The 26,800-nt window shown below is 35.2% G+C and overlaps 1 protein-coding gene across 2 annotated transcripts; it reads right to left on the reverse strand.

Moving 5' to 3' along the window:
- Positions 1-5,344: 5,344 nt before the first annotated feature.
- Positions 5,345-26,693, reverse strand: LOC109070639 (methionine synthase reductase-like). 2 transcript variants are annotated; one of them, XM_042714245.1, is made up of 16 exons: positions 26,667-26,693; positions 26,447-26,561; positions 25,753-25,906; positions 25,509-25,662; positions 25,319-25,436; positions 24,858-25,236; positions 24,181-24,294; positions 23,822-23,969; positions 23,564-23,652; positions 23,184-23,364; positions 19,659-19,701; positions 18,307-18,493; positions 17,873-17,991; positions 10,535-10,627; positions 7,086-7,271; positions 5,345-6,991 (listed from the first exon to the last, which is right to left on the reverse strand). In XM_042714245.1, the coding sequence occupies exons 2-16, from the start codon at positions 26,515-26,517 to the stop codon at positions 6,847-6,849; spliced, it is 2,181 nt and encodes a 726-aa protein (XP_042570179.1). In that variant the 5' UTR covers positions 26,518-26,561; positions 26,667-26,693; the 3' UTR covers positions 5,345-6,846. The 2 variants fall into 2 exon arrangements, with proteins under 2 accessions (XP_042570179.1, XP_042570178.1); XM_042714244.1 differs by having other exon boundaries at positions 23,822-23,975.
- Between the last annotated feature and the right edge of the window lie 107 nt (positions 26,694-26,800).

A 26,800-nucleotide genomic window follows, 5' to 3' on the forward strand; every position in this document is an offset into this window, starting at 1 on the left:
ATAGAGAAGGTTGCTGATAATATTGGCTCAGTCTCTGCGGACTTCACGTCAAACCAGAGGATGTTTTAGAGAGGCAGTTGGTCCCCGTTCGTGTGGATCGGTCTGAATATGTGTCGGATAAGATGAAAACCTGAGGCTGTGCACAAACCTGCAAGTAAATGGCGGGATTAAAGCCAACCGCAAAGGCTGGGTGTCATAAATCACAGTCCCGCTGATGGAGTGCCACAGCACTGAGACAGGAGTAATGTGTTCTTTACATGCATGTGCAGCAGAGCCAGTGGATTAGAGCTGAACATGCTGCCGATTCCAATTCAATACAAGCCACATGAGCGACTTCACAGCAGCTACACTTGACAGAAGCCTGAATTACAGCCCCGATGTTTTCTGTTTTCTGAGCACACTGATATTTTAATATAAAAATGTATTGGAGTACTTGTGAATCATGTATCTTTTTAAGTGCTACTTTATATTTTAGGCTAAAGTATAAAGGCTATATATATATTTTGGCACTGTGGAATTGTCTTTTTTCAAGATTTTTTTTAGATTTTCTCTAAATAATTCAAATTATTTGCTAAAGTTAATTGTATAGCTAGCATTTTATGCATCCTTGATACAGGAAATAAAAACATTTTCTCAATTTTTACATTATTTGATAAAATAACAGCGTGATTGGAAAATAAGCTATAAAAATATCTTGTTCATGTAAAAGTACACAATTTTTTTTATACATTTTTATCAAGGGCAAAATTGTTGTTCACGATGGAAATGAAGCCACAACTGAGAGACAGGACTGTATGTTGTATTATAAAATAACAATAATATAACATTATAATATTACAAATATCTACTGTACATACAATGTAAAAGTATTTTTAAAAAATGTTGTTCTTTTGAACTTTCTATTCATCAAAAAATGCTGGGGAAAAAAGCATCACAGCTTCCACAATAATATTAAGCAGCACAATAACTGTTTTCAACATTGATAATAATAAGAAATGTTTCTTGAGCAGCAAATCAGCATATTTGAATGATTTCTGAAGGATCATATGACACTGAAGACTGGGGTAATGTTGCTGAAAATTCAGCTTTGCATCACAGGAATAAATTACATTACAAAATAAATTAGTATAGAGAGACTTGAGCAGCATTCAGCTTTGCATCACAGGAATAAATTACATTACAAAATATAATAATATTTCACAATACTAATGTTTTTATTGTATTTTTAAATAACAAATGCAGCCTTGGTGAGCATAAGAGATTTCTTCAAAACCATTTACTGTAACAATACAATAAATATTTATATGGTTATGATATTACGTATTCACTTTGTTTACATTGTCATCATAAAAGAATGTCATATTTTATAACATATTTTCATATTTTAAGGTTTAAGTCTGTGTCTATAAGGTGCATTAGTTGTTTCCTGAAACTTTATGTGTATAACTACTCAACTTGCTAACATCAATAAATCCAACAAATTGTCTGTTGTTGCCCCAGCTCTTGTTTTACATCAGTAAATGTTCCGTTTTTACACTTGACTAAAACAATGCACATAAAATAGGTTGTGTCTCACGAGTGCATTTATTTATATGACATGACCTACCTTGAAATTGCAAATTACATTTTAAAGTGAGAAGCTGAGAAGTGAGGAACATTTTTTTCATCAATATACGTATGATTAAAATAAACAAAACTGTAAAAAGGCGTATATGTATTCCAGACTCATTGAGAATTCCTAGTTCTGTGCCTAAATGTATCACTTTCAACCTACTATCAAAAAATCACAGATTTTCCCTTTAATAATTTCAGTAGTAGTTATATTATAAACCCGACTGAAACCCACAAACCTGCAAATAAGGCTTGCATAAGGATTCAACTCTAAAGCATGTTTCGGTTTACAGTTTATGCCATAAAATCATTGAATGGATGATGGGAAGGTCTGACAGCTCTCCTCAGCAAAATATATGATCATGAGAGCATTAACCCAACCCCCCCACCAAAAACATTCTGTCCTCTTGGTTTCTTTATATAAAGCTTGCAATCCCCATTTCAGGGTCATTACCGCTGCACTCATTAGATGGAAAATCAATTAGCTTTGTACTGAAGGCCTTTTAGTAATTATGAGGACTAATTGATTCCCCTATCGCCCTTTTCACACAGCAATACCTGAGATGGATGTGTTGTACATTTCATCTACTGAGATAAAAAATAAAAACAAAAAAATTTTAAAAAATGCACCGACTCTGTGTTTGCTTTCAAGCAATTTGCCTTTGATAAGCAACTTTAACCCTGTTTTTCTGTTCTTTGCGTTCTGGTCTTAAAATGAATCAGTCTGCTGGAAAAGGTCTCATTGATGCAGTAAACAGTTTGTTTCTTATGGTGTGGATCCAAACTCAATGCATCTATCCATTGACATCAACGATAAAAGTTGAAAATCATTTTCCTTTTCAGTATTTTGTCTTTTTGTTTTTATTTTAGTTTATATCTATATTGACTAGCAAAATAGTGAATGATATTAAGACATCCTTAGTGAATATATATATTATATATATATATGAAATAAATTTTGTACTTAGTATATTACAAATACATTTACATATTTATGTACTCAATAAAAATACCTTGCAGTTGTACTTTTGATATACTAAACTGGTATACTGCTGAATTGGAACAACTACTTTTGTGCTTAAGGCGCTTTATTTGTGCAGAAGTAGAGCTGAGGTCCAACTAAAGATATACTGAAGAATATTTGATTGTGCTTTAATTATTATTGTACTTTAAATATCTTGCATTTAAGAATAGTGATATTAAAACACATTTTAGGCACAATATTAAGAAATGTTCTTTGCGCAATAAAGAAATACTCCAAATAAAGTTTAATTGTAATTTTATATCAGTAAGTCTTAAAGTGATATGTCAATAAATCTAATGGATTTGAAGTATACTTATATGAAATAAATGCATTTTAAATAAATGTATTTCTTTATTTATATTAATTATAGGTATTTTTTACTAGGGATGATTTAAGAGAATATTTCTCATACCACTTCGGCTTTGTTTAAATCATAAACCTCACTAGATTTTGTTAGAATTATTCTTAATGCAAAGAAGAATAAACATCAAGATACATAATCTGAAAACAATCTTATTATTATTTGTTAGTAATATAATAGTATTAATATTTGATGTGGTAAAAGTACTTAAAACAATAGTTTACTGGAAAACAAGACAAAAATTACTGATTAAAATGATTTTTTGCTGTGTGATTAGTTTTTTTGTTTTTTAGTTGTATAATAGTATTTGTGTTTGATGTCTTCTCTTTGTAAAATTGGTGGCTATTCTCGGGAACAGTGACATTTGACCTCTCTCTTTTAAAACTAAATAGCACATTTATTGTAATTGTATAATTATTGGGTAACCTATAACTCAATGCCCTCAACTGAAAAGAGTTTTGTTGAGGTCTATAGAGTTTATCAAAACCCTTTTCAGCATTGACCAGAATCAATGATGTCATTACCCTTCCCCTTACAGTGGCAATAAAATATCAAACCTAACAAAATTTCCCAGAAAAGATCAACCATCATGGACCTGGACGTACTACAATAGAAACTGCAGTGGACCGAAGCAGAGGTTCCTCTAATGATAATCATTACCTCTAGCACATATCTTTCTGCTTCATTTAAGCCATTCTTAGCAGAGAGATCTATCAGCTGCAAGTTTGTGGCCTTCGTGATTTATTCAGATTTCCATTTCACTTTTATGCACTCCAGTCAGAAAGGCACCTTGAACCTTTTTAATTAAGAGCATCTAATTTAGAAGTAAACCCATCATTAATGCAGCAAATTCATTATGGGATTCCTTTATGTGCCTTTGCAGCGCTGTCCTGAGAGCTGTTCCCCAGTACAGATGCAAATAACACTCGTAAACAAGCACAGAGGCTCATGGGATAGAAAAGAAGAAATTAAAACAAGACAAAAATCTTAGGATTCAGTGTCCCCTCGCTCTTTTGGCTTAGTCTTTTTTAAATGGGTCAGCTAAATCAAACTTCACAGAGGATTTGAGTTTTACTGTGTTTGTACAGGAAATACCCAAGAATGCTGTTTACAAAGAGTTTGCCTCGAGCAGCTCCCTAAATAAAGGAATACAATTTTAATTCTAATTCTTTCATCATTTTCTCACCTTCATGTTGTTCCAAACCTGTATGACTTACTGTCTTCTGTGAAACCTGAAAGAAGTTATTTAACATTTAAACAGTTTTTGTACACTGGCCCCATTTGACTTTCATTGTGTGGACAAATAAAATAAATATATTTATATATCTTTATCATTTTTATGTCCTGTTACACAAACACAAACACACACACACACACACACACACACACACATTTACACACACACATATATATATACATATACTAATAATAATTATAATCATATATACATACTAATAATAATTATAATCATATATACATATATATTTATGCCTCTGAACAATGGATTTTTATCCAGCTAATCCGGTTTTCTTTTCCTTTTTGAAATATGATTATCAGTTTTGTTTGCATTTTTTCAGTTTAAAAACATCATTCGCTGCTACTAGTCAATTGCAATTTCATTGTTCCCATAAAATTTCTAGTGCTTGTTTTAAATTTTAAGAGCCACACTTATAAATTCATGACCGTCCCAAATCACAGCGCCATCATTACTCACCGCTGTTCAGACTGAATGCTTGGAAACCCTCTTCTCGCTCTGAGACAATATTTATTTCTATATATTTATTACAACTGTTGTGAAACCCTAAAGGGGCTATGTTCATAACTTCATAACCTCAAGAGGTGAGGGATTCTGTAATTATTCTTCTGTGATTACACTGTTTCATTAGCCTGCTGAGTGCTGACCCTCTGGACTGTTGACGTGAAACATCGCCTTCAAGAGTCCTCGTGCACAATCAGTGTTTACCAGACATCAGCAACGCAGACAGAAAACTCTCAAGTCTTTTCTTTATGCAATAACACTCGAGACAAAAGTGGTCTGAGATGCATGCAAAGAAAGGTCATATAGATGATGATTAATGCCACCGAGCTAGGGAATACAAGAAGAAAACTAAATGTCATGGAACGGATGTTTAGCCACGGAGTGATTAAAAAAAAAAAAGATATGTAAGAGATAACCTACAGTCAGCTGGTCATTGTCACCAAATAACAAATAAAGACCTGAAAAGGCTTATTTAGCAATAATGACTGGCTGATTATTTGCAATAATAAGGCAATTGATAAGTGAGACACTACATGCCACTAGCTGCGTTTGTTGCTGCCCACTTTTTCAGTAGCAAAGTCATTTTTCAATCAAAAACATTGCAGTTTTTATTTGAAGAAAAACAGGATTTGAAAATTGGACAAAAACACAAAGATACAAATCTGTGTTTAACGGCTTTAGTGAGGGTAAGAGGAACTACAATCCCAAGAAGCAGTGCGAATGACAATCACATTAAAAACAATGGGGAAATATAACTATCCATTAAAGTTGACTATATCTACAGAAACAATCTATTTTAGTTTTTTTTAAGTTTATTAAAATTCAATTATGTCATTCGCACTGCTTCATAGGAGAGGACACTCCTTTTGTTGCAGTTTGCTCACCGCAACTCTGATTGGTGGAATTTTTGTACAGCATCATGGGTAATGTAGTTTTTAACCCCAAATTCCAATGTTAAGTATGGTTATTTAAAAAAATAAGCTGAAATAATATGAACACATAGCATCAACAAAAGTATATATATACCATCAATTAACAGATCTAACAAATCAGTCTTTAAAAGTTTATAAGTTATTGATAAAAATCTAATTCCCTATGGAGAAAATCAATGGAGTTTTTAATTTTGGAACCCGACTGTTGCACTCTATAGGGTATCAGATCACTGAATGCCATGATTGAAGTTTTCCAATTTTAAAATTATTTTAAAGGAAATACACAGTGAATGTTATGTACTCACTTGTATGTCAAACTTTGTTTTCTGTGGAACACAAAATTAGACATATTAAGAATTGTTACCAGCCCTTGTTATAAATTGACAGTCTGTTAAATACGACTTTTCTTTTTGGTATGCATTTTATTTTTGCCTACTTACAGTGAGTATAGATATCCTGGTAAAGACTATTAATTAACATGTTTTCGTAGCCTGACAGGTTTAACAAAATATCGGTGTATAACAATAGACTCGCCAACTCTCCAGACTGATATAATTGCTGGGGGTTCCGGAGTAGAATTTCAAACCTAAATAACAAAATGTTTTTTGGGGGGGAATAAAATGAATGACTTGAGAGTATCCTCTCTAATCTTTAAAAAAAAAAATGGTAGAATTGAAAAACACGGAAATGCTGCAGATGATCCTGGATTTGGCAGCTTCTGACAGTTTTCCCATCCAGTCTGTCATGTTTTGGTTTCTTGTTTCTAGCATCCTCCTGCCTTCCAGGTCTGAAGCATTATGCATATTTACCTGAGCTGTATCTAAACCCTACAGAAACAGTCCTCAAAGAATGAAACGGTTATGTGGGGCTCCACTTTAATTACTGCATAAAAGGCACAGTTAAAATGTTTTGACCAAACATATCTAATCTAAGTGTGTTTAACCATACCTTCAGATAATTCACTAAAAGCTTTTAAAATACTTGAAAAGGAGGGAAAATGCCTTGAGACTTAAGGCAGTTGAAAGGCAGTCAGTTAATGAGTTTGGCTATCACTCAGTAACACCTGCTGTGTAGATATGAATTAAAATAGCCAAAAAGTAGCTTGCAAATCTGTCTACAAATAATACACTATTTGTTTGCGTTCTGTATGTGTGCTTTCTCAACTCCAAATGTCCTGTAGATATCGCTTCTCCTCACGAAGTCCTGCTACTATCTTCATAGCATCCAGTTTATCGATTTGAAGTTCATTTCCTATGATCTCCAGTAGTGTGTCATTCACATCCTTAGCCATGTTCTTTGCATCCCTGTAAAATCGTGAGATATTGTCTCATTCCTGGTAAGCAAAATGTGACGTTACACGAGGTAAACAAAGTCAAGCCATTTATATTTTGTACCCACCCACAGACATAGAGACAGCCTTTATTTTTGAGGAGGATGCTGGCAACATTTTTAGCATGGAGACGCAAGTTATGCTGGACATATGTTGGTGTGTTTACGGTTCCCGCTGCATCAGGCTCATCTCTGGAGAAGCACACGATCAGATGGCTCAGGGTTCCATTATGCGCAAATCTCTCCAACTCCTCTCTAGAAAAAAAGCAGGAATGTGCTTATTACCAAATTTACCACTACTATTTCATCAGTCAGAGGTTAAACTAAACTTCTGCATTAAAACATACAAATGGTACAAATGGCAAATTAGATTTGCTCAGATTTTGCTTAAGTGAAGTAACAACAGTGGAACTCAGTGTATTGCATTCAAAAACTCAAATTTTCATCTCCCTCATCCATCTGGCAAGAAAGTTTATAAAACCTCAAGGCCGCCGTTGTAAATTGCTTCTGTAACGGTTTTTATTTCAGCACCTAGCAAAAGTTTGGATGCTGTTTCAACAAAATGAGAGACCGAAACATGTGAAGGTTACAGACAGGGTTCAAGCTCACGGTTGAGTTTCTTTTGCAATCGATTGCTCTGCTTGTCTGTTACCTCAGATGTTCACTTGGCTAAAGCCACTTTTAGCTTTTTTTTTTTAAATTTAAAAAGGAAACTAAAAGGAAATGTTCAAATTCTAAACCTGAATGACTTACTTTCTGTTGAATACAAATTTTCCATGCATTTACAATAAATGGGGACTGAGGCCTTCAAGTAAAAAAATAAATAAATAAATAAATAAATAATGACTTTAAAAACTTTTTTTAATTAAGTCGTAACTGCTGTGATCTGCTCATTAAGTCAGTCAGTTGAACTTGAAAACTGGCTCGGTTCGATTTAAATAGAAATGAATTATTAATGCTTTTTGATCTGGTACAATCAATTCACTGAAATGATATGACTATTGTGAAGTGTTCCCATGAACAATCTGAGGGTGAGTAAATAATGAAAGCATTTTAATTTTTGGGTGAACTATCGCAAACAATAGTTGACAGAACTTTTCAGCCATCTACTATAAATTTCCACTTAAGTTACATCTGAAAATAGACTATTGACATGTTCTCTGAATAAAATATCACCATGTTATGGAGTTTCCAATTATCTAAATCCAAAGAAAGTTTTATTTTGAAAGGGTCTGAAGAAAATCTGAGTAAGTGATGTGCAAAAGATTAGAAAAACATACCCACACACATGCATATTCAAAGTATACAGCTGTAATTGCTGTTTAAATGCATTTAAAATTCTCTGAGCAGCATTAAACAGGCTGTGTAAAGACACCTAAATGCCACTTCAGATGCACTTCTGTGCCACCTTTGCAGTGTAAATTTTATGATAAGATTACTGCAGGTTAACTAACCTAAGTGAACAATTCAGCATAAATTATGAAACCACTTGTCATTAACAATCAGGTCTATTTATAGTGCATGATCTATGGTTTTGTTTTTAAAAGTTTTTGAGCACATATATGTTTGCACGCACCATCTGGGAGCCACGTAGATCTTAACAGATGAGCTGTTCTAGTGTCAGATATTGAATGTTTACAAAGAAAACAGACTTGAGTGATCCTTTATCCCTTTTCGGCCTCTTCATGTAATCCAAATCCATAAAAACAAAGAGGCTCATTGGTGACGGGGGGCCAAGACGAGTGTTATTTCTTTCAACAACACTGACTGAGGCTGATTTCACCCTTTTAACACTCATAAGTATCTTGTTTGATTAGAATTGATTGTAGACGCCTTGTTTTCTTTAGCAGTCTGCCTGATGGCTAGCCGGTTTGCTTTTTAGTTTTTCAGTGAGTGTTGAGTTTTGCAAGGCAAGTTCAGTCGCTCTCAAATGCCACCAGCACTTTCTACTTTGCTCATTAAAGCGTAGCAGATAATGAGGGTGTTACACCGAACAACACAAAGCACATTTCATTGATCGTCTTAATCAATGTTAAGAAAAAAAAATTATAAATGAAACCACAGTGTGACCAACGTGAATAAAACCATTAATGAATACAATCCTTGATGTTCGTGACCACTGAAGGCAGAGATAGATTCAAACAGTGTGTCGGGACCTTGACTTTGATCTTGTTGTTATTAGCTCTTGTGTCAAATAGAGGCAAGCACTGATACAACGTTGTGTGCCACCACGCCATCACAACACACACACTTAATACTCACCAATCCAGGCTCCAATGTTATTACTCAGGACCTTGCGCGTGAGTTATGACTCTGTGCCTTTTGAGAGCCAGACCCCAATCATCTTATATAATGTCTCATATCATATGCCCCATACTCTCAGAGGGAGTACTTTAATTTCATTGCTTTCCCAATCATTACTCTCAAGGACGGTGCAATGGGAGCCTCTGGATGATAGCAACCAAGAGAAGACGACGCCAAGAGTCAGTGTAAAGCTGGCAGATCAAGTGAAAAATTCTCTGAGGTTATGGAGACAACATATGATCAGGTTGCAAAGGGGGACAGTGGAATAATGGTTGCGTGTTTGTGTGTGGCTGAAAGGCATTTTGTAATTCAGCGGTTTTTTTTGAAAAACATCTAAACATCCTTAAAACAATGGGACACAAGATTGCATCAGATAATAAGGCTTTTTTAGAGAACGTCTTAAAATTAAAGGGATACTCCACCCCAAAATGAAAATTTTGTCATTAATCACTTACCCCCATGTCGTTCCAAACCCGTAAAAGCTCCATTCGTCTTCGGAAGACAATTAAAGATACTGTGGTATTGCCGGCCCGAGACTCAAACCCACAACCTTGATGCGATATTTTCTTTCAAATCAAAGCTAAATACACGTAGAACAGCGCAACCTTGTGGCATGAATGATACTTAGGAGCATACACAACATACGGAGACAGAGGAGACTTGATAAAGGAATTGTTGAATAAAATCGTTATTTTTGTTTTCTTCGCTTACAAAAAGTGTTCCCGGCGCTTCATATAACCCAGATTGCACGACTGATGGCAGATGTATTCAGTATTCTGACGACCACTTTCATACCTTTTATGGACCTTGACACTGTTATTTATTTGGCAGTCTATGGGACAGTCACAGGCCTCCCGGTTTTCATCCAAAATATCTTAAATTGTGTTCCGAAGACAAACGAAGCTTATACGGGTTTGGAACGACATGGGGGTAAGTGATTAATAACAAAATTTTCATTTTGGGCTGGAGTATCCCTTTAAGTTTGTTATAAATAATTATTGTATTATAAGCATAAATCTAACAAAATATAATGGTTTATTCTTACAACAAGAAAAAATTTTTTTTGAACACCGCTCATATAATAAACACAATTTCTTTTCAAGTACATTTATATCGATTTACAGCTGTTTTGATGTTTATTCTGGTAAAAAAGACAAACAACAAATTAAGAACGTGATTTTTTTGCATGTTTGTGATACTGCGAATGCACATACCTGAAAAGAAAGTCTTTGTCTTTGTGCCGACATCCAAAAAAGAGCCATGTCTCTCCGAAAGTTGCTTCCTGGTTCGCTTCTCGTTCTTTCTCTCTGTCAGGTTAAAACAATAATGCAAAATTGAACAAATTGTCTTCATAAAATGAAGTTATAGCACACATACTGAATACTAAGCACTTTAAAAAATTGTTTCTAAAAGCTTTTTTGAAATGATTCCATTTTTCATGTTGATATCTATAGAGCTAGATGGCCAATGGCCAAAATAAAGGCAATTAGGGAATTCAAAACGACCTTTACTTTGGTACTAAATCAATACTAAAATAAATACATAAATAAATACAGCAATCTCAGCCTTTCTGTAGGTTTTGTAATACAGAGTGCAGATTCAATTCAGTAGCCAACGGCTGTCTGACTGACAGACGGCTGCTTTCTAATGCTCGCATGGATATTTATATGTTTATGCCTCATGGTAATGTGTGCAAATGGTCAAATGTACTTCTTACTTGGTCTCTTGGTGAGTTATTCATGTAAATAAGTGAATGTAAACATTTTGAGGGAAAAAATATGGTTTGTGTAAAAAAATGAGCTCTCTGCATCAAGCTGTGTATTAAGCCTAATAGGCCTGCCACAGTCTATTTTGTTTATAATAACAATAAAACAAAAAAAACAAAAAAACAAAGTTTAGAAAATACAGGTATACTTACTGAAAAATCCCTTTTTAAAATATAAGCAATATTTACTTGTATAGATACTACCATTCAAAGGTTTGGTAAAAAATATTGTAAAAACAAGATTCAATATATTGAGTATATGTTTCACTGGTACTGATACAGACTACTAAAATCAGGGCAACCCTATCACGCCAATATATACATACATACATAAGAAAATTTATTAATGGCAAAGATATGCACCTAAATTTATTTAAATTCATTAATATTTTAAAGTTAAATTTAAAGTTTATTTATGGACAGGGCTGTCAGTATATTTTGGAAATGAAACAATGGCAAGAAAATCCTGCTGATAATCTAAAAATTGTTGAATATGAGCTGATTAATTTGCCTTACTTATAACTAATTACAAATTCAATAATATTTGGTATTTAATATATCCAATGATCCAATTCATAGTTTCACAATGATGAAGCCATACATTGGCATGTGGTGTTTAATTACTCTCTGACCTGCTGCATTACCACAAAAACGCAAAATCACTCTTTGTAGAGTGAAGACCTTGATAGTTATCTGGATGGGTTCTTTAAGAGCAAGTCCTCCAAAAGATCTGGCAGTGTTCCCAGAATTCCCTACACTAAGGTGACATACAGGTAACTGGGCACTAACTATACATTGCACCTGCTAAAGAGAAGGCCTCGCACAAACACAATCAAAACTTTCAAAAACAACTGCATCTTTACACTGACACGATAACAGAGGAAGAAATCTGTTACAGATGCATTACACAGGCCAAAAGCAAACTCCACTGCGTCTACTCCTTTAGCCATCTCGGCCAACCTAAATGAAGCATTCAGAAATAGAACAGGCAGTCTAAAAATTTCAAGAGCATTAATAGAAGTGGAATGTAGAAACACCCGAAGGACTTTGAGGGTGAGATGCCCTCCATCATGCTGATATCACTCAAAACACTGCAGTGAGCCGAGTTTCAGACATTAAGCTCTCCCCATCTGCTGAACGTACAGTTTAATTGCGATTAGAATACCAATGAGCCACAGTGTGGACGAGTTGACCACAGGAAAACAAAACAGAGCTTTCTTCAAACATCTACAATCTGTTCTTTTTCATTTCAGGTCCTTGTTTCAGTGACCCATTGCATGGCGAAGCAAAGCAAAACGCTCACTTTTGAGTCATTCTGTCAGACAGTTGTTACTGTGATGCCTTTGTATTTAATTTAGTAGCATGTTGAGCAACAGCCAGGCAATAATGGTTAGTTTACTGACTGATGTTAATAAAGTAAAACATGCATCCTTTTATACTCCAGGTATATGATTACTTTATAAGTTGTGTGACATCAGAAAACAAAACGATGCGTATAGGCAATACACAGACAAGTATTTGAATACAGAAAGACCAAAATAAAACCCACAATTGCGGCTATTTTTCAAATTTGTGAGTCGACTACTACTGCGACTTTATACATCACATTTGCAAATATTTCTCAAAATCCCAACATTATGTATAAAAGTTGTGACTATTTCACAGTTGAGACTATTTCTCACAATTGAGAATTTATACCCCACAACCAGCACTATTTCGCAAAATTGTGACCTTATACCTCATAATTACAACTTTCTCAAAATCGTGACTTTATACCTAACAGTTCGAGTATTCTTCAAAATCATCACAATATACTGCAAAGTTGTGACTGTTCCTTAAAATCATGACTTTATACTTCACAGTTGTTACTATATCTCACAACTGCTAAATTACTACTTTTTATTTTTTTATACTCTGTGGCAAAAATGGACATCCACACAAACAAAAAAAAAATCAATCAATTATAAATATGACAAAGTTATATCATAAACACAGGTCAAATTACACTGTCCAAATAAATAAAGAAAATAAACTACCAAAAAAATCCTCACTATTCAGACTTTATACCCCACAACTGCCACTGTTTCTTAGAATTGTGATGTTATTCCTCACAATTATGACTTTCTCAACAACAACACCTCTTTATATCTCAGTTACAATCTTCCTTAAAATTGTCGTAATGTACTGTACAACTGTGACTATTTCACACAATTTGGAATTCATACTTCACAACTGTGATTTTCTCACATTTGCTAATTTATTACTTTACATTTATTATTATTGTTTACTTTCCACATGAAATCAGCAATGAAATCTGACAAAAAAAAAAAAGACATCATAAACATAAGTCAAATTAAACAAAAGAAAAAAACAGTCTGGCTACTGCATGTACACATTCGAGTAAATAAACTACCAAAGGCAACTGGCAACGACCCTTCAATTCCTACAGTTGCCAAATTGAGCATTAATTATTTCTCCCATTCATTTTTCTGTGAGTGGTTCGTCTCCATCCCCTTCTACAGCCTCTGAAATAAACACTCTACTTTCTGAATTTCCTAAAACTCTTTCTCAGTGTTACACAAATGATTACAGCCATTGATTAAAGGGTAAATGAAACCGAGAATACATAGGAAGCGTTTTTTTCATTTAGAGTAATCACTTTATGCATCATCTTGATGAGAAATTTAAATAATACACATAACCAGACACAGCCTGTCACATCCATTTCCCCGCTGTCCCTCTCTGCAGGAAATGATATTTTGCGAGACAGCGTTAACATTTTGGATGCTTCTTTTGGTCACGCCCATCTGCTCAGAGCTTGGCTCAATGGAATTTGGCATTTGAGCAAACAGAGGGTCCACAGCAGAGCCATTAGCATCTGGGAGTTCAATATCCAATCTGGATATGGGCTTCAGTGAACTAGCTTTAGTGGGGCTTTATGCTGCCCCAGAGGGTCCGGTACCAATATGAAAAACCTGGATTCCATTTTGTAACACCATGCAGACCAGATCCCATCCTGAATACAAATCAACTGTACTGCGACAGCGAGGACGACATATCCGCATCCCAAAAAAAAAATTACAGCCTGCAGTTGGGTAGAATAGGAGCTAATATAATAGCCGGTACCTTTTCATATAAAGAATGAAAGCGAGTCAGTGGCCTGCTCTGAACATTCACCTTTATAAATCACTATATGTAATCCTCCTCTTCACCTTTCTCTGAAAATATGCTCTGCATGTTGAGAGCAAGGGACATACGGTGACTTAAGAGCTTATTGTAGTCACTCAGAATAACATTTTCTGACCTGTGAACAGCACACAATGTGTGAACAAAGAAATCGATGTGTGGAAGCATTTTATGCTGCATTTAACAGTTTTATAGAGAACAAGATTTAAGAGTTTTATACAATTTTCTACAGAACATGTGAGTGAACTTCATGATACTAAAGTGTTTTGGGTGGTTGCCAGAACACATCTAAACATTTGCTAAGGTGTTCTGAATCATATTTAGTGCAATGCTATGAGGTTGCTACAGTGTTCTTGGTTTGGTTGGCAGAGCATTGCTAAACATCTGCTAATGTATTTTGAAGCCCCACTCACACAACCAGCGATGCACAGCAACAAAGCGAAATGATCCCATTCATTTTCAGCAGAGAGCTGGTGACTATTCTGACAATGTCTTTCATACTTTGTGGACCTTGACAGTGTATTTTACTTGGCAGTCTATGGGACAGTCACAAGCCTCCAGGTTTTCATCCAAAATATCTTAAATTGTGTTCCAAAGATGAACGAAGCTTTTTACAGGTTTGGAACAACATGCGGGTAAGTGATTAATGACAAAATTGTCATTTTGGGGTGGAGTATCCCTTTAAGGACAAGAAAATTGTTTTGTTTTTTTGACAAATTCGAATGACATTTCAGTCATTTTTGGTAGAATGAGTGAGTTTAATTCATTGATTGATCAATCATAAATCTGGTTAATGATTTTATTCACTGAGCACTGCTGTAGTTTATATGAACAACCCAGCAGAAGGCTACTTTTAGTTTTGCTTTTGTCTTGAAGGCAGTCTTATAGTTCTGTTAGTTAATTCTATAGAAGCATCAAGTCCTTTCTGCCTAAAGCTCACTGGCAGCCTGCAAACGGATGAATTGGCTTTGACCTTTTATGAGATTCTTACCCAGTCTCCTACATTTTCCACAGCACAATACATTTCCGGCTGTCTGCCTGCTGTCATTGATTTACAGATGAGGAAATCGAAGCACCCATGCTGTTTGCTCCTAAAGAGGATTGACACAAACAATGTCCTGCTGACAGAATGGTAATCGTTATCTTTAATTGAAGGCTGGCATCAAGGTAGCTGTATTTAGTTAAGAAAATGCCAAGAAAATGCTTTTGTACTTGAGAATGGAAATGTGTAAACCGCTGTCATATCATTGTCTACAAATGAGCGGGCAAATTTTATAATTGTGACTTTTTTCTTACTGTTAAAGGACAGTTTAACGAAAAACTATGATATTGGTTTGACATACTGAATGTGAGACCTGAATTGGAGGTAATATTCTTCTCCTATATGTTAATTAATTAATTAAATATTAATTGAAAAGTAGGAAATTATATAAAAACATTACTATTATTAATAATAATGCACTTTGTATTACTGTATAGAAAATACTACTACTATTAATAAGAAGAATACTAGATAGATAGATAGATAGATAGATAGATAGATAGATAGATTTGCAAAACCATAATTAGTGCACAAAAACATTTTAAGAAACCAATCTGTTATTGATCCATGGCCTGGAGCTACACCAAACATGCTTTGCTGCATAACTGCCTCGACCTTGACGGTTTGGAAGGTGATGTGGTGTTTGAGGACAACTTTTGTCATTCATCATTAATGTCTCATCCCATTCTCACTGTCCCCCAGACATGTCTGAAACGTTCATCAGCTGCGCTCGGCTCGGACACTAGCCCCTGTGATTACCTGTGGCCAGGGGCGTAGCAAGCTTTTCAAAAGTGTGGGGGATGGATGTGGTTTGTTTATAAACAATAAAAACGATGAATACAGTGACAGAGGGGTACAAAATGTATAACATACAAGATATAAAAAGCTTCCCATTTAAATGAGTGATACTAGATAAGTATTAAAAACACACTCGGAACACACGGAAAATAAGTCAAAACTCTGTTGTGCAAATACACAACAGTAAACTTGCTAAATAATCAGAATCAGAAATACTTTAATAATCCCAGGGGGAAATTATTTTTGTTACGCCTCCTCAGCACGAGCTGACCGATAAATCTAACACAACAGGAGAGGCGTGACTTAAGGCAGAACAGCCAATCATCAGCCGGTCACACTCAAAGCCGGTGTCATGTTTGAGAGGGAGGGGGAGAGGAGGCAGCCGCAGCGAGCGCAGACACAGAGCGGCAAGAGAAACAGAGGAGTGACTGTATTTAGGCGTTTGTGCAAAACTGCGGAAAAACAGCAGAAAAAGTGCGGGTGTTGAACCCTCTCACCGGGAAAAGTGTGGGTGTTAAAACACCCACATCCCCCACGGGTGCGACGCCCCTGCCTGTGGCCCTTGTGCCACTTAAAACTATTCGTGTACACACACAGCAGGCATCTCATCACTGACCAAGGGCTTCATTCATATGTAGTCCTGGCGTGTCACTCTTCACAGGCCCCTGGCACGGAGTATAAATCACACATGCAGAGATGACAGGCCTCCACAAGACACCTTTACAACCAGATTTTATGCCCTTCTTCATTTTAACACCAGGGTCTTCAGAAACACTATTAGACCTCACAGATAATATGGCAGGCAGCAGGTCAATAGCACATTTACACTTTCTCTTCTTCCGTCGACCTCATCACCCTAGAGGTGTTTTTATGCTACTTTTGCACATAAGAATCAATAAACTTCCATCCACTTTTAAAACCTGGTATATTTTTTTTGAAGATGCATGATAAAAGGCTGTTCAGACTTACTGCTCTATGGAGTGTGGAGTCATTCTGCAAATAATAACTATGATTTTTGTACTGACAGCCGTGTTTGTGACAAAATGCGCAAAAATACTGTTTAAAAAAAAATTATAGTGTGAAATATTACAATATGAATAACTTTTCTATTTCAATATCTTAAAATGACATTTGAATTTCCAGCAGCCATCACTCCAGTCTTCCGTGTCACATGATCCTTCAGATATAATTCTAATATGCTGATTTGCTGCTCAGGAATAATTTCTTAGTATTATCAATGTTGAAAATAGTTGTGCTGTTTTATAATTTTGTGGAAACCATGTAATATAAATCTTAAATGCTACTTTTGTTTAATTTCATCATTAAATTTGAATTGCATCATTATATATATATATATTTATAATTTTGTGGAAACCATGTTCTGCCAGTATCAGTGTTTTTAAATTTTTTAAATTTTTTTTTTTTTTTTTTTTTTTATCAGTATAAGCCAATATCATATACTGTATATAACGTTTTGGCAAATTTTTTTGTTTTATTATTTAATAGCATTTATTGTGTTTTAATTTTTTAACAAAGTTTGTTTTTTAACTAATTTATAACATTGAAAACTTAACCATTACAGCCTATTTTTAATCAACCATAATTTTGGTATCTGCACAAAAATAATGTATAGCATATCAGACAGCAAGACACTGCTTGAACTTTCATGAAAACAGAAATAAAATAACAGAATATATTAAAATATTATAAAGTATCAATATCATCAGAAAAGAAAAGGTGAAATATCCCTACTCAATGTACCTCTGTTGAAGAAATCCAATGAAGGGGGCCACACCTGTCCCAGGACCCACCATTACTACAGGAATAGATGGGTCAGCCGGTAAGTGGAAGGTGCTGCTGGGACGAGGCCTGACATGTACCTGGAGGTGACATTTAGATCCAATCAGTTCTAAGCAGTGATGGGATTCTTAAATTGTGCAATCCCACCCACAACATCTATTTAACCATAACAAACCCAGTTCCATACATTTATATAGCATCTAAACCAAAAGCTTTTAAGTTGTTGTTGTTGTTCTATTCTGCTGCAAGGATTAGTCCACTTTCTCCATAGCTCATTTCTGTCCAGCTTTTACCTAAATCAAACAACCCAATTCAGTCCAAATCCTCCCAGGGACTGAGGAAAGCTAATTTGAAGGTGAACGGGCTTGCTAATGTGTAATGCCTACAGTGCTAACCTTCGGCTGGGATGATGTGCCTAGATGCTCTGAAGCCGGTACCGTCCCAAGGGGCCGCAAGATTGAGGAGACGTGATCAGCCAGCCAGCCCGTGCACAACCCCGTCCTCGCCGGATGCTCGGGACATGCAGGGAACTCCACAACATTGAACACGAAATGAACTTTCCCAGGGTGCTGAAGGCTGGAGCTGAGGAACGAGACAAAAATAAGAGACTAAATGCTAACAATCCAGAACCAACCCTGAACATGAGCAAGCCGGTGGACCTCATTATCCCTCTCTTAATGGCCTGCCTATATTGGGCCTTGGGGACCCCTGCTGACCAGACTTTAATATTTCAGAGCCCTAATGTTTCTGTGTATAGACCAGTTTTGGTGTTTGCAAACAGTGATGACGGTTTTTGTGGTTTTTGTGGGTGTGGTGGATGTGGTTGCAGGATTTTAACATAGCAGTCTATGCAAGCCATGGAATAAAAGAATAAAAAAGGTAATTCTGACTTTTTTCTTTAAATTCCAAGATTATATCTCACAATTCTGGTTAGAAAAATCAACTCGTCATTCTGTCTTTTTCCCTTGGCTCAGAATCATTAGTTTATAATCCCACACTTCTGGCTTTTTTTCCTCAGAATTGACAAACTCGCAACTGTCGAGTTGAATTAAGTTATAAAGTTCGAACTAGATGCATGTATTTCAACTATAGGGCTAATATAATATGTCCCCTATGTGAATATTATATAGACCTATTATTCAAATCTAATTTATGCTTTAAAGTAGGGTAATCATAGCAGGTTTCATCCATAGTTTGTCCGTTTAAATGTCTGCATTTAGATTCAAATAGCGTCTTTGATGACAGTATTATATTAAAACTATTTGCATTGCGACTCTGACATCCAAATGCACAATAATACATTTTTTTCTTTTTTTATGTATTTTTTTTTTTTTTTTTTCATTTGTTTGTTGTGTTTGTTTTTCTGCCACCACAATGCGCGCGCAGCTGCAAGTGACGTAACTGTGACGTCTAATTCAAATTGGTCTATTCTACCAGCATCAGCGTACTAAACATAAGACATTAGTGTAGATGCCAGACCATTTACAAGCTAAGGGAGACAGGCAGAAAACAAATGGCAGTGGCAGGCGGTTCTGAAAGGACATCCTTTGCATCCAGTGTTTGACTTTGATCACAACAAATGGACTATCATAAAGCAAGAGTATAAGTGACACAAAATTCATGTCTATCTATAATAAACCTCAAAGGAGGATAGAAACAGAAATAACAACCTAAAACCTGGATATGTCTCTGCTTTAATTTGTGAGTCCAAATATAAAGCGCAGGTGTTTCAAACAAGGTCTCTTACCTGGCAGCAGAATAGGCTCTGGGCTGAAGCTTCGGCAAATGTTCTGTAATGCAGCAGAGGAGAGATCAGAGATGAAGATGAAGATGGCATTGTGACCTTGAGGCTATTCGAAAATGACTTGAGTTACTCTTTTAGGGAACCCCCCCTCTGGATGTTACCCAAGACTCTTGAGCTGATGAGGGCCAATTTCTCAGAATAGCTCAATTCAAAACAAAATGTTCAATGCCTTTCTAGGACAGCCTTAATGTTAAGCAAGTACAGTATATATAATCATGAAATGTTTTGGAGAATGTTTTAAGAATGTTAGGAGCCAGACAGAAATATTGGCTAGGCCAATTCATTGGTCAATAATTGATCATTTTGCACTCATCATTTTTTTTGCGTTCAATTTTTTAGATATTAACATCATCATCCAAAGTTTGGGATCAGTAAGTGATCGTCTAAGTAAGTGCTTACTTAGAGGCCCGGAGGGTATTCAATGCAAAAATCATTTCTCATGTGGGATTACTTAGATGTTCGGTGGGTATTTAATTTATAATTTGTTTATAATGTTTTTGGTTTCGTTTTGTATTCAAAATATCTGTTATTCAAATTTGTTTATTAATTTCCAACAAAGGCTTTCTGATTTTGCTTTCATTCTAATACTATTTATTTCAGTGCATCACTATCTAAGGGCCTTATACCATTTTCCAATGGAATTTAAGATGTTTTTTCACTTAATATTTTGCTCCTTTTTAAAAACACAGAGGTAGTTGTTTTTTAGCTCAAACAAAATGTTTAAAATTCTCCTTCATCTGTCAGCAAATGGCATATAATTTTCTCCTATTCGCTGAAATGATGAATCAATTTGAAATGTTCATTTCCAGCTCACCATTAAAACACTGCTCTTTAATGTCGGGAAAGCCTAATAAAACCAGGAGAGAACTGTTTGAGTGATGACAGTGATGTTACTGCCACAACACACCAGTGCAGAGTGATTTTAGGAATAAAATGAATGTGCTGTCAAACGCTGCTGAACCAGCATCTCTGTGATTTGTGCCATGGAGAATCACTGTGTTAATCTTTAATTTGCCAAAGTCGCAGTAATATTCACACAGATTAAAACTTTACATGTACTTGCATCCAATGCAACAATTCACCGGCCACATTCGCATAAACCAGCGAGGGTCACTGCATTATGACTACCTTGCAGTTCTCTATATCTTAAGCATGGTATGCATTAATAATTTCAGCAATACCTGCTGTTTCCCAAATTCAAGTTGACAGCATATTTCTCACCTTGATGGAGAATTTTATTGCATTTCACAGCAGAGACTTACTGTACAACATTTTACTATATAAGGTTTATTATAACAAAATGTCAACTTTATGTTGTCAAGGCTAATTACATTGCACAGTGATTTCTTATACAGTGTGCAAAACTTACACTATGCCATTGAAAATTCTGTGTACGTTTTTTTTTTTTACTTCAGAAAGAATCAATTAAACTGATCACTTATGGAAGTCTATGGAAGAGGATTATACGACGGTGTTTTAGTGCCACGTAAATAAAAAAAATAACAACAAGAGTACGAGAATAAAGTCGTAATATTTTGAAAATAAAGTTAAAAAAGATTCTGAGAATAAAGTCATAGCAATGCGAGAATAAAGTTGAAATATTTTAAGAATAAAATCAAAATTACTAGAATAAAGTCATAATATTTTGAAAATGAAGTCAAAATTACGAGAATAAATTCATAATATTTTGAGAATAAAGTCCTAGGAATTACGAGATTAAAGTTATATTATTTTGAAAGTAGTCTATATTGTGCATGCAAATGTCACGGTTTAGGAGCACCGGGAGAAATTTTGGTGGCCTGGCAACTGATTTGAATATATGTGGGATTATTAGCAGAAATCATACCATGTGTCATATACTCGCAGGGACAGTATGCTTGGAAATAATATTTCACGTCTCTGAATGCATTCATTATTTGTATTGCGCCAGTCACCCAATAAGCTTTGTGCTTTTGGTACTTTTAATATAAAACAAAGTCTCAGCTTTCAAATTCTGTCAGTTATATACTAAAATACAAACAATATGTCTTACAATAATGAGTTTTTCACGGTCTTTAATGTGGGATGACAATATCACTGTATTCGCCTCAGTTTAAGGGACATGTGAATCAATCATCTTTTCCATTACAAAGAGACATTCGTTTCATTAAATTATAAGCATACTGTTTTTTCATGCCTTCTGATGTTCCTTCACGTTTATATCATGCTATAACTTGTAATAAAGAGGAAAAACACATTTATAATTTGTATTTCATGACAAAACTGACAGAATTTGAAAGCTGAGCTGTGTTATATTAAAAGCAACAAAGCACAAAGATTATTGCGATTACTGACGCTGGCGTGATACAAATAATGAATGGATTTGATGATGTGAAATATTATTTTACAATAAAAGAAGAATGTTTCTATATAATATAATATAATATAATAAATAAATAAATAAATATAATAAAAATAAATGTTTCTTGAGCACCAAATCGGAATGATTTCTGAAGGATCATGTGACACTGGAGACTGGAGTAATGAAAATTCAGCTTTGCCATCATAGGACTAAATGATGTCTAAAATCTATATTAATATATAAAACAAGCCCTTTGAGTATAAGAGACTTCTTTCAAAACATTTAAAAATGTTACCGACCTCAAACTTTTAGAGAGTACACATTTTCTGTTCATTTTTGATATGGTCCTTACAAAGATATGCACATATAGAGTGTCATCCAGTCAGTGCTGAACCCAGTAATTACATAGTTTTTCACCTTAAAAAGTGTCTGAAGGCATTTAATGAAATAAATTATGAGATATAATCATGATTAAATCTCTTAATCAGCTGACAGACTTAAGTTTTAGTTTATATTTGCTGAATTTATCATCATCCTTCTTGTGTCCCATGATAATGCATTGGCGAGTTTCAAAGTTTAAAGGGATACTCCACCCCAAAATGAAAATTTTGTCATTAATCAGTTACCCCCATGACGTTCCAAACCCGTAAAACCCAATTGCACGTCTGATGGCAGATGGACTATTCTGACTACGACTTTCATACCTTTTCTGGACCTTGACACTGTTATTTACTTGGCAGTCTATGGGACAGTCACAGGCCTCCCGGTTTTCATCCAAAATATCTTAAATTGTGTTCCGAAGACGAACTGAGCTTTTACGGGTTTGGAACGACATGGGGGTAAGTGATTAATAACCTGATCAACCTTTTCATTTTGGGGTGGAGTATCCCTTTAAAATGTATTTTTCATAGGCTCTACTTTCAGTTAAAGAACAGTTTGCCTTTAAAAGGAAAAAAAGCAAAGCTGTGCCTCTGATCCGATGTTGTTTTACTGCCATCTGGTGGTACAAACACTGCAAACACTTCCAAACATCAGGCACATTTACCATGCAAACTGCATATGGGGATATTAAATGTAGAAAACATCCACTTTCCAGTAAATACCAAGCAGATTATGTGTTTACTGACCAAACAGAAGGCTCAGTGGAGGTAGGCAGGATGGGAAGGCCCAAAGCAGATCTAGCAAGCATACATTGGTGTCCCTGACAAAGCTGTTGTAGTCTGCTGAGCCTTCTTTGCTACACAATTCTAAAAGCCTTCTTTTTTCTGAACCGTTCTGAGTGAAGTCCGCCAACGCTCGCACAAACGCCTGAAAGCATAAGAGAACAGTGTACAGTGTCTGTCCAGGAACTCAGACTACAGCCTCCATGAAAGCTAAATAAATCATCCCTACCTGTACATCAAAAGCACTGTTGCGTATAAAGTAAACGCTAGTGCTAAATCAAAGGTTCATAACTTCAACAGCACAGCAACTATCACATTAAATAAGGTTAATAACACAAAATTACTTTTTTTGGAGCACTCCTTATCTCCAAACACCAGGTGAGAATAAACTGCAAAGAGCCGCTCTGTGGGATGTGAAGTGGAACTTTTGCTGCTGTAAAAGAAAAAAGAAATGGTTATGTATTTATTCAACATTTCTGGTTGTTCAATCTGAATCTATTTCTCTGACTTTTGAACAGAATACATTATTTTATCTGTTTTCTAGCACAGCTCGAAGAGAATGTTCCTGGTGTCACTGACTGTGTCAACAACTGCTGCAATACCTTTCTTACTGCTGTTTTTAAGCAAGTTGACCTGAACAGCACAATTCTTTTGCGTTTGCAGATCCAGTCTGAGCAGCAACTCCTCAACTTCACTGGCTCTGTTTGGACAGAGAATATCAAAGGCATCTCCAGGCTGGTAAGCAATGCTCTGCTCCTGGAGAGACAACATTTATTATAACTCCTACAAGGAGAACACAACAGATTTTTTTTTTTTATTAAAAAAAAAAAAAAAAAAAAAAAAAAGTATAAAATATTTTATACTTACTTTTAAGTAATATAAAAGCAATATATACAAACTCTATATATAATTAATATTAGTGCATCCTGATTTAAATAAACATGAATAAATATGGACTTACCGAGATATCAAGCTCCAGTAAGATGGCATTTTTCACTGCATCATCTTGAGTTAACTGAACTGCTTTCGAAATGGACACCTCACGATAACCGTCTTTATCAGATGGGACTGTCTCCTATGAAAGAAGTATGTTAATTAGCAGAATTATACACATAAAAGAAACAATAAAATTATATTTTATCCCACATCTACATTTTTGACTCAAATGCCCCCATTGTCCAACTTAATTATTCAACACTGCTTGTTTTCAAATTGATTAACAGAAACTGAAGTGTTAATAAATTAATCTTAATTAACCATGATAAGATTTGTGATTCTAGAAAATCCATGATTTTGTATGTTCTTCAATAAAAACAAGAATTACTGTTAAAATTACTGATTGTGTGTGTGTGTGTGTATTCATTTAGATTTTTTTTAATAATTAAATATGAACCCTTGAAAGTTTCCTGAGGCCCCCAGCCCTTAGTTGAGAACCACTGATTTTACACCAAAACATTTACTGAATGAACCTTATTCATAAAATGCATAAATGTTCCTAAATCCATGCTTGCATAAATTGTTGCAATGAATTTACGCAAAAGGTTTTACACAGAAATTCTGTCTAGCTTGTGTTTCATGAATAAGACCCACTGTATTTAAGACTGATCTAAAAACTTTGATTTTCCAGGAAGATCATACCCCTTCAGTTGACACCTGCTCCAAACAGACCTCCAGATATGAAGCGGGAAGTGCAGGAACATTAAGAACAGACTCTGACAATGGTGGTACCGATTGCTTAAGAGATGCAACCAATGCGGTAGAAAGAGTCTCTACGTCACTGCTGTCAGATGTAATCGTTTTCCCTTTTTGTGAGTCTACTTCACTCAGCTTTAAAAGCTGAAGATCAACTTCTAGACCTGACTTATTTTTTTCCTGGCCAGATGCATTTTTATGATAATTGTCCTGTGTACAGTCACTTAGGTCAGCGCTCTGTTGATTTGAAGAAGACATGCTGGAGAATATTTTTTTCAGAGCGTCCCAGAGTCCCTCAATCCAAGGATCCACCACTACTTCAAGTCTGGAAAGAAAAGAGACAGAGTTTGACAAGGCAATATATCAGAGAATGAGCTTTATTATTGTTACTTAACATTCATGCATACCCAGTGCCGTCATCTGCATGCCCAGTGGCATAGAAATGTTTAGCACCAAGCTGCTGCAGACGGCTGTCAATGGTCTTGCCCCCGTTGCAGAAATTTGCATAGTTTGTGTCTCCCAAAGCTGCATATATAACAGCATGAAAAAGTGCTCATGGGTGGAGCTCACGCTTACATAACAGAATGATCATCTTACCTAACAGTGCATAACGCAGATGGGAGAAGTGGTCGTGCACCAGAGATTTGTTCTTGATCTTTCTTACAAACTTCTGAGCTGTGTCCGGAGGGTCACCATCACCGGTCGTGGAAACCACAAACACAACTGGCCGGATTTCACGATCCACGTTGTACTGGGAAAACATGGGAATGCACAAGTTGCATCAGTCAGTTCTGATATATGACTGTTGATTGCCATGAAAAGTAATAGGCAAGAAACATACCTTGTGCTGGTTGCTCAAACAGCTGATATCGGCTGTAAACCCATGCTCAGCTGCTTGCTGGCAGATCTCTTCGGCTATAGACTGAGCCTGACCACGCTGAGATCCGTACAATATCAAGAAACGAGCAGCAACTTCACACGGCATATTATGAAAGCTGGATGAAGGGGGTTAAAATGTTGCAAATCATTTCTGCATGTTTTAAAAAGCAATAAACATATTTGATTTTTATATTATTACAAACATTTATTATAAATTTTATAAATAAATGCATACAATTATAAATAATTATTTATTATAAAATATTTATAAATAGAATTTAATAAACAATTAATTAAAAATTACATAAATTCATAAATAAATCATAAAGCTAGTTTCGAACAAGAGTGATGTAATATTAACTTATATAAGCATTTAAATTTAATTTACATCTCATTCTTTCAATTGGAAGGTTAATTGATATGTTACTTATTCAAAAATGTGATTGTTAAACATCTTCTATATGTACAAACTGGAATTGAACAGCTCTGGTCATGTGAGAATTTACATCAGACAAATGAAATATATATGAGATATCAAAACAGTCTGCACTCTCATGTATAACTGTTTTTAGACCCTCCGAAGTTCAAAATACACTTTGGTCACAGATTTAAATTGTGAGCGGTGAGATTAAATTGATTAAGTTAATAAAAGTTACCTTGATTTTGTGAACGCCAACTCCAGCCGAGTAACATACTGAATTCCGCACGGGCGTGCTTTCAGGAGCATGAACGGGTCACCGGATACCACGTTACTCTGGACTCGCACATGGCCTTGCAGAAATAACCAATTTGTAAATTAAAAGACGTACTAGTCAAGGACAAATCTTAATATGTTTAGTCAATCTGTATGGAATATAGATATGTGGCTGTACTCACGTTTTGTGTTGGAGTTATGTAGTGGTTGGGATGTAATATTAATATGTTTATTTTTTATGTGTTTGTTAGAAAGATGTGGGCTTTTTGTTTTTATTCCTAAATAATTTTCTGAAGTGTTTTAAATCACTCTTTAA

This window comes from Cyprinus carpio, chromosome A24, assembly GCF_018340385.1.
Source record: "Cyprinus carpio isolate SPL01 chromosome A24, ASM1834038v1, whole genome shotgun sequence".
Classification (NCBI taxonomy): Eukaryota; Metazoa; Chordata; class Actinopteri; order Cypriniformes; family Cyprinidae; genus Cyprinus; species Cyprinus carpio.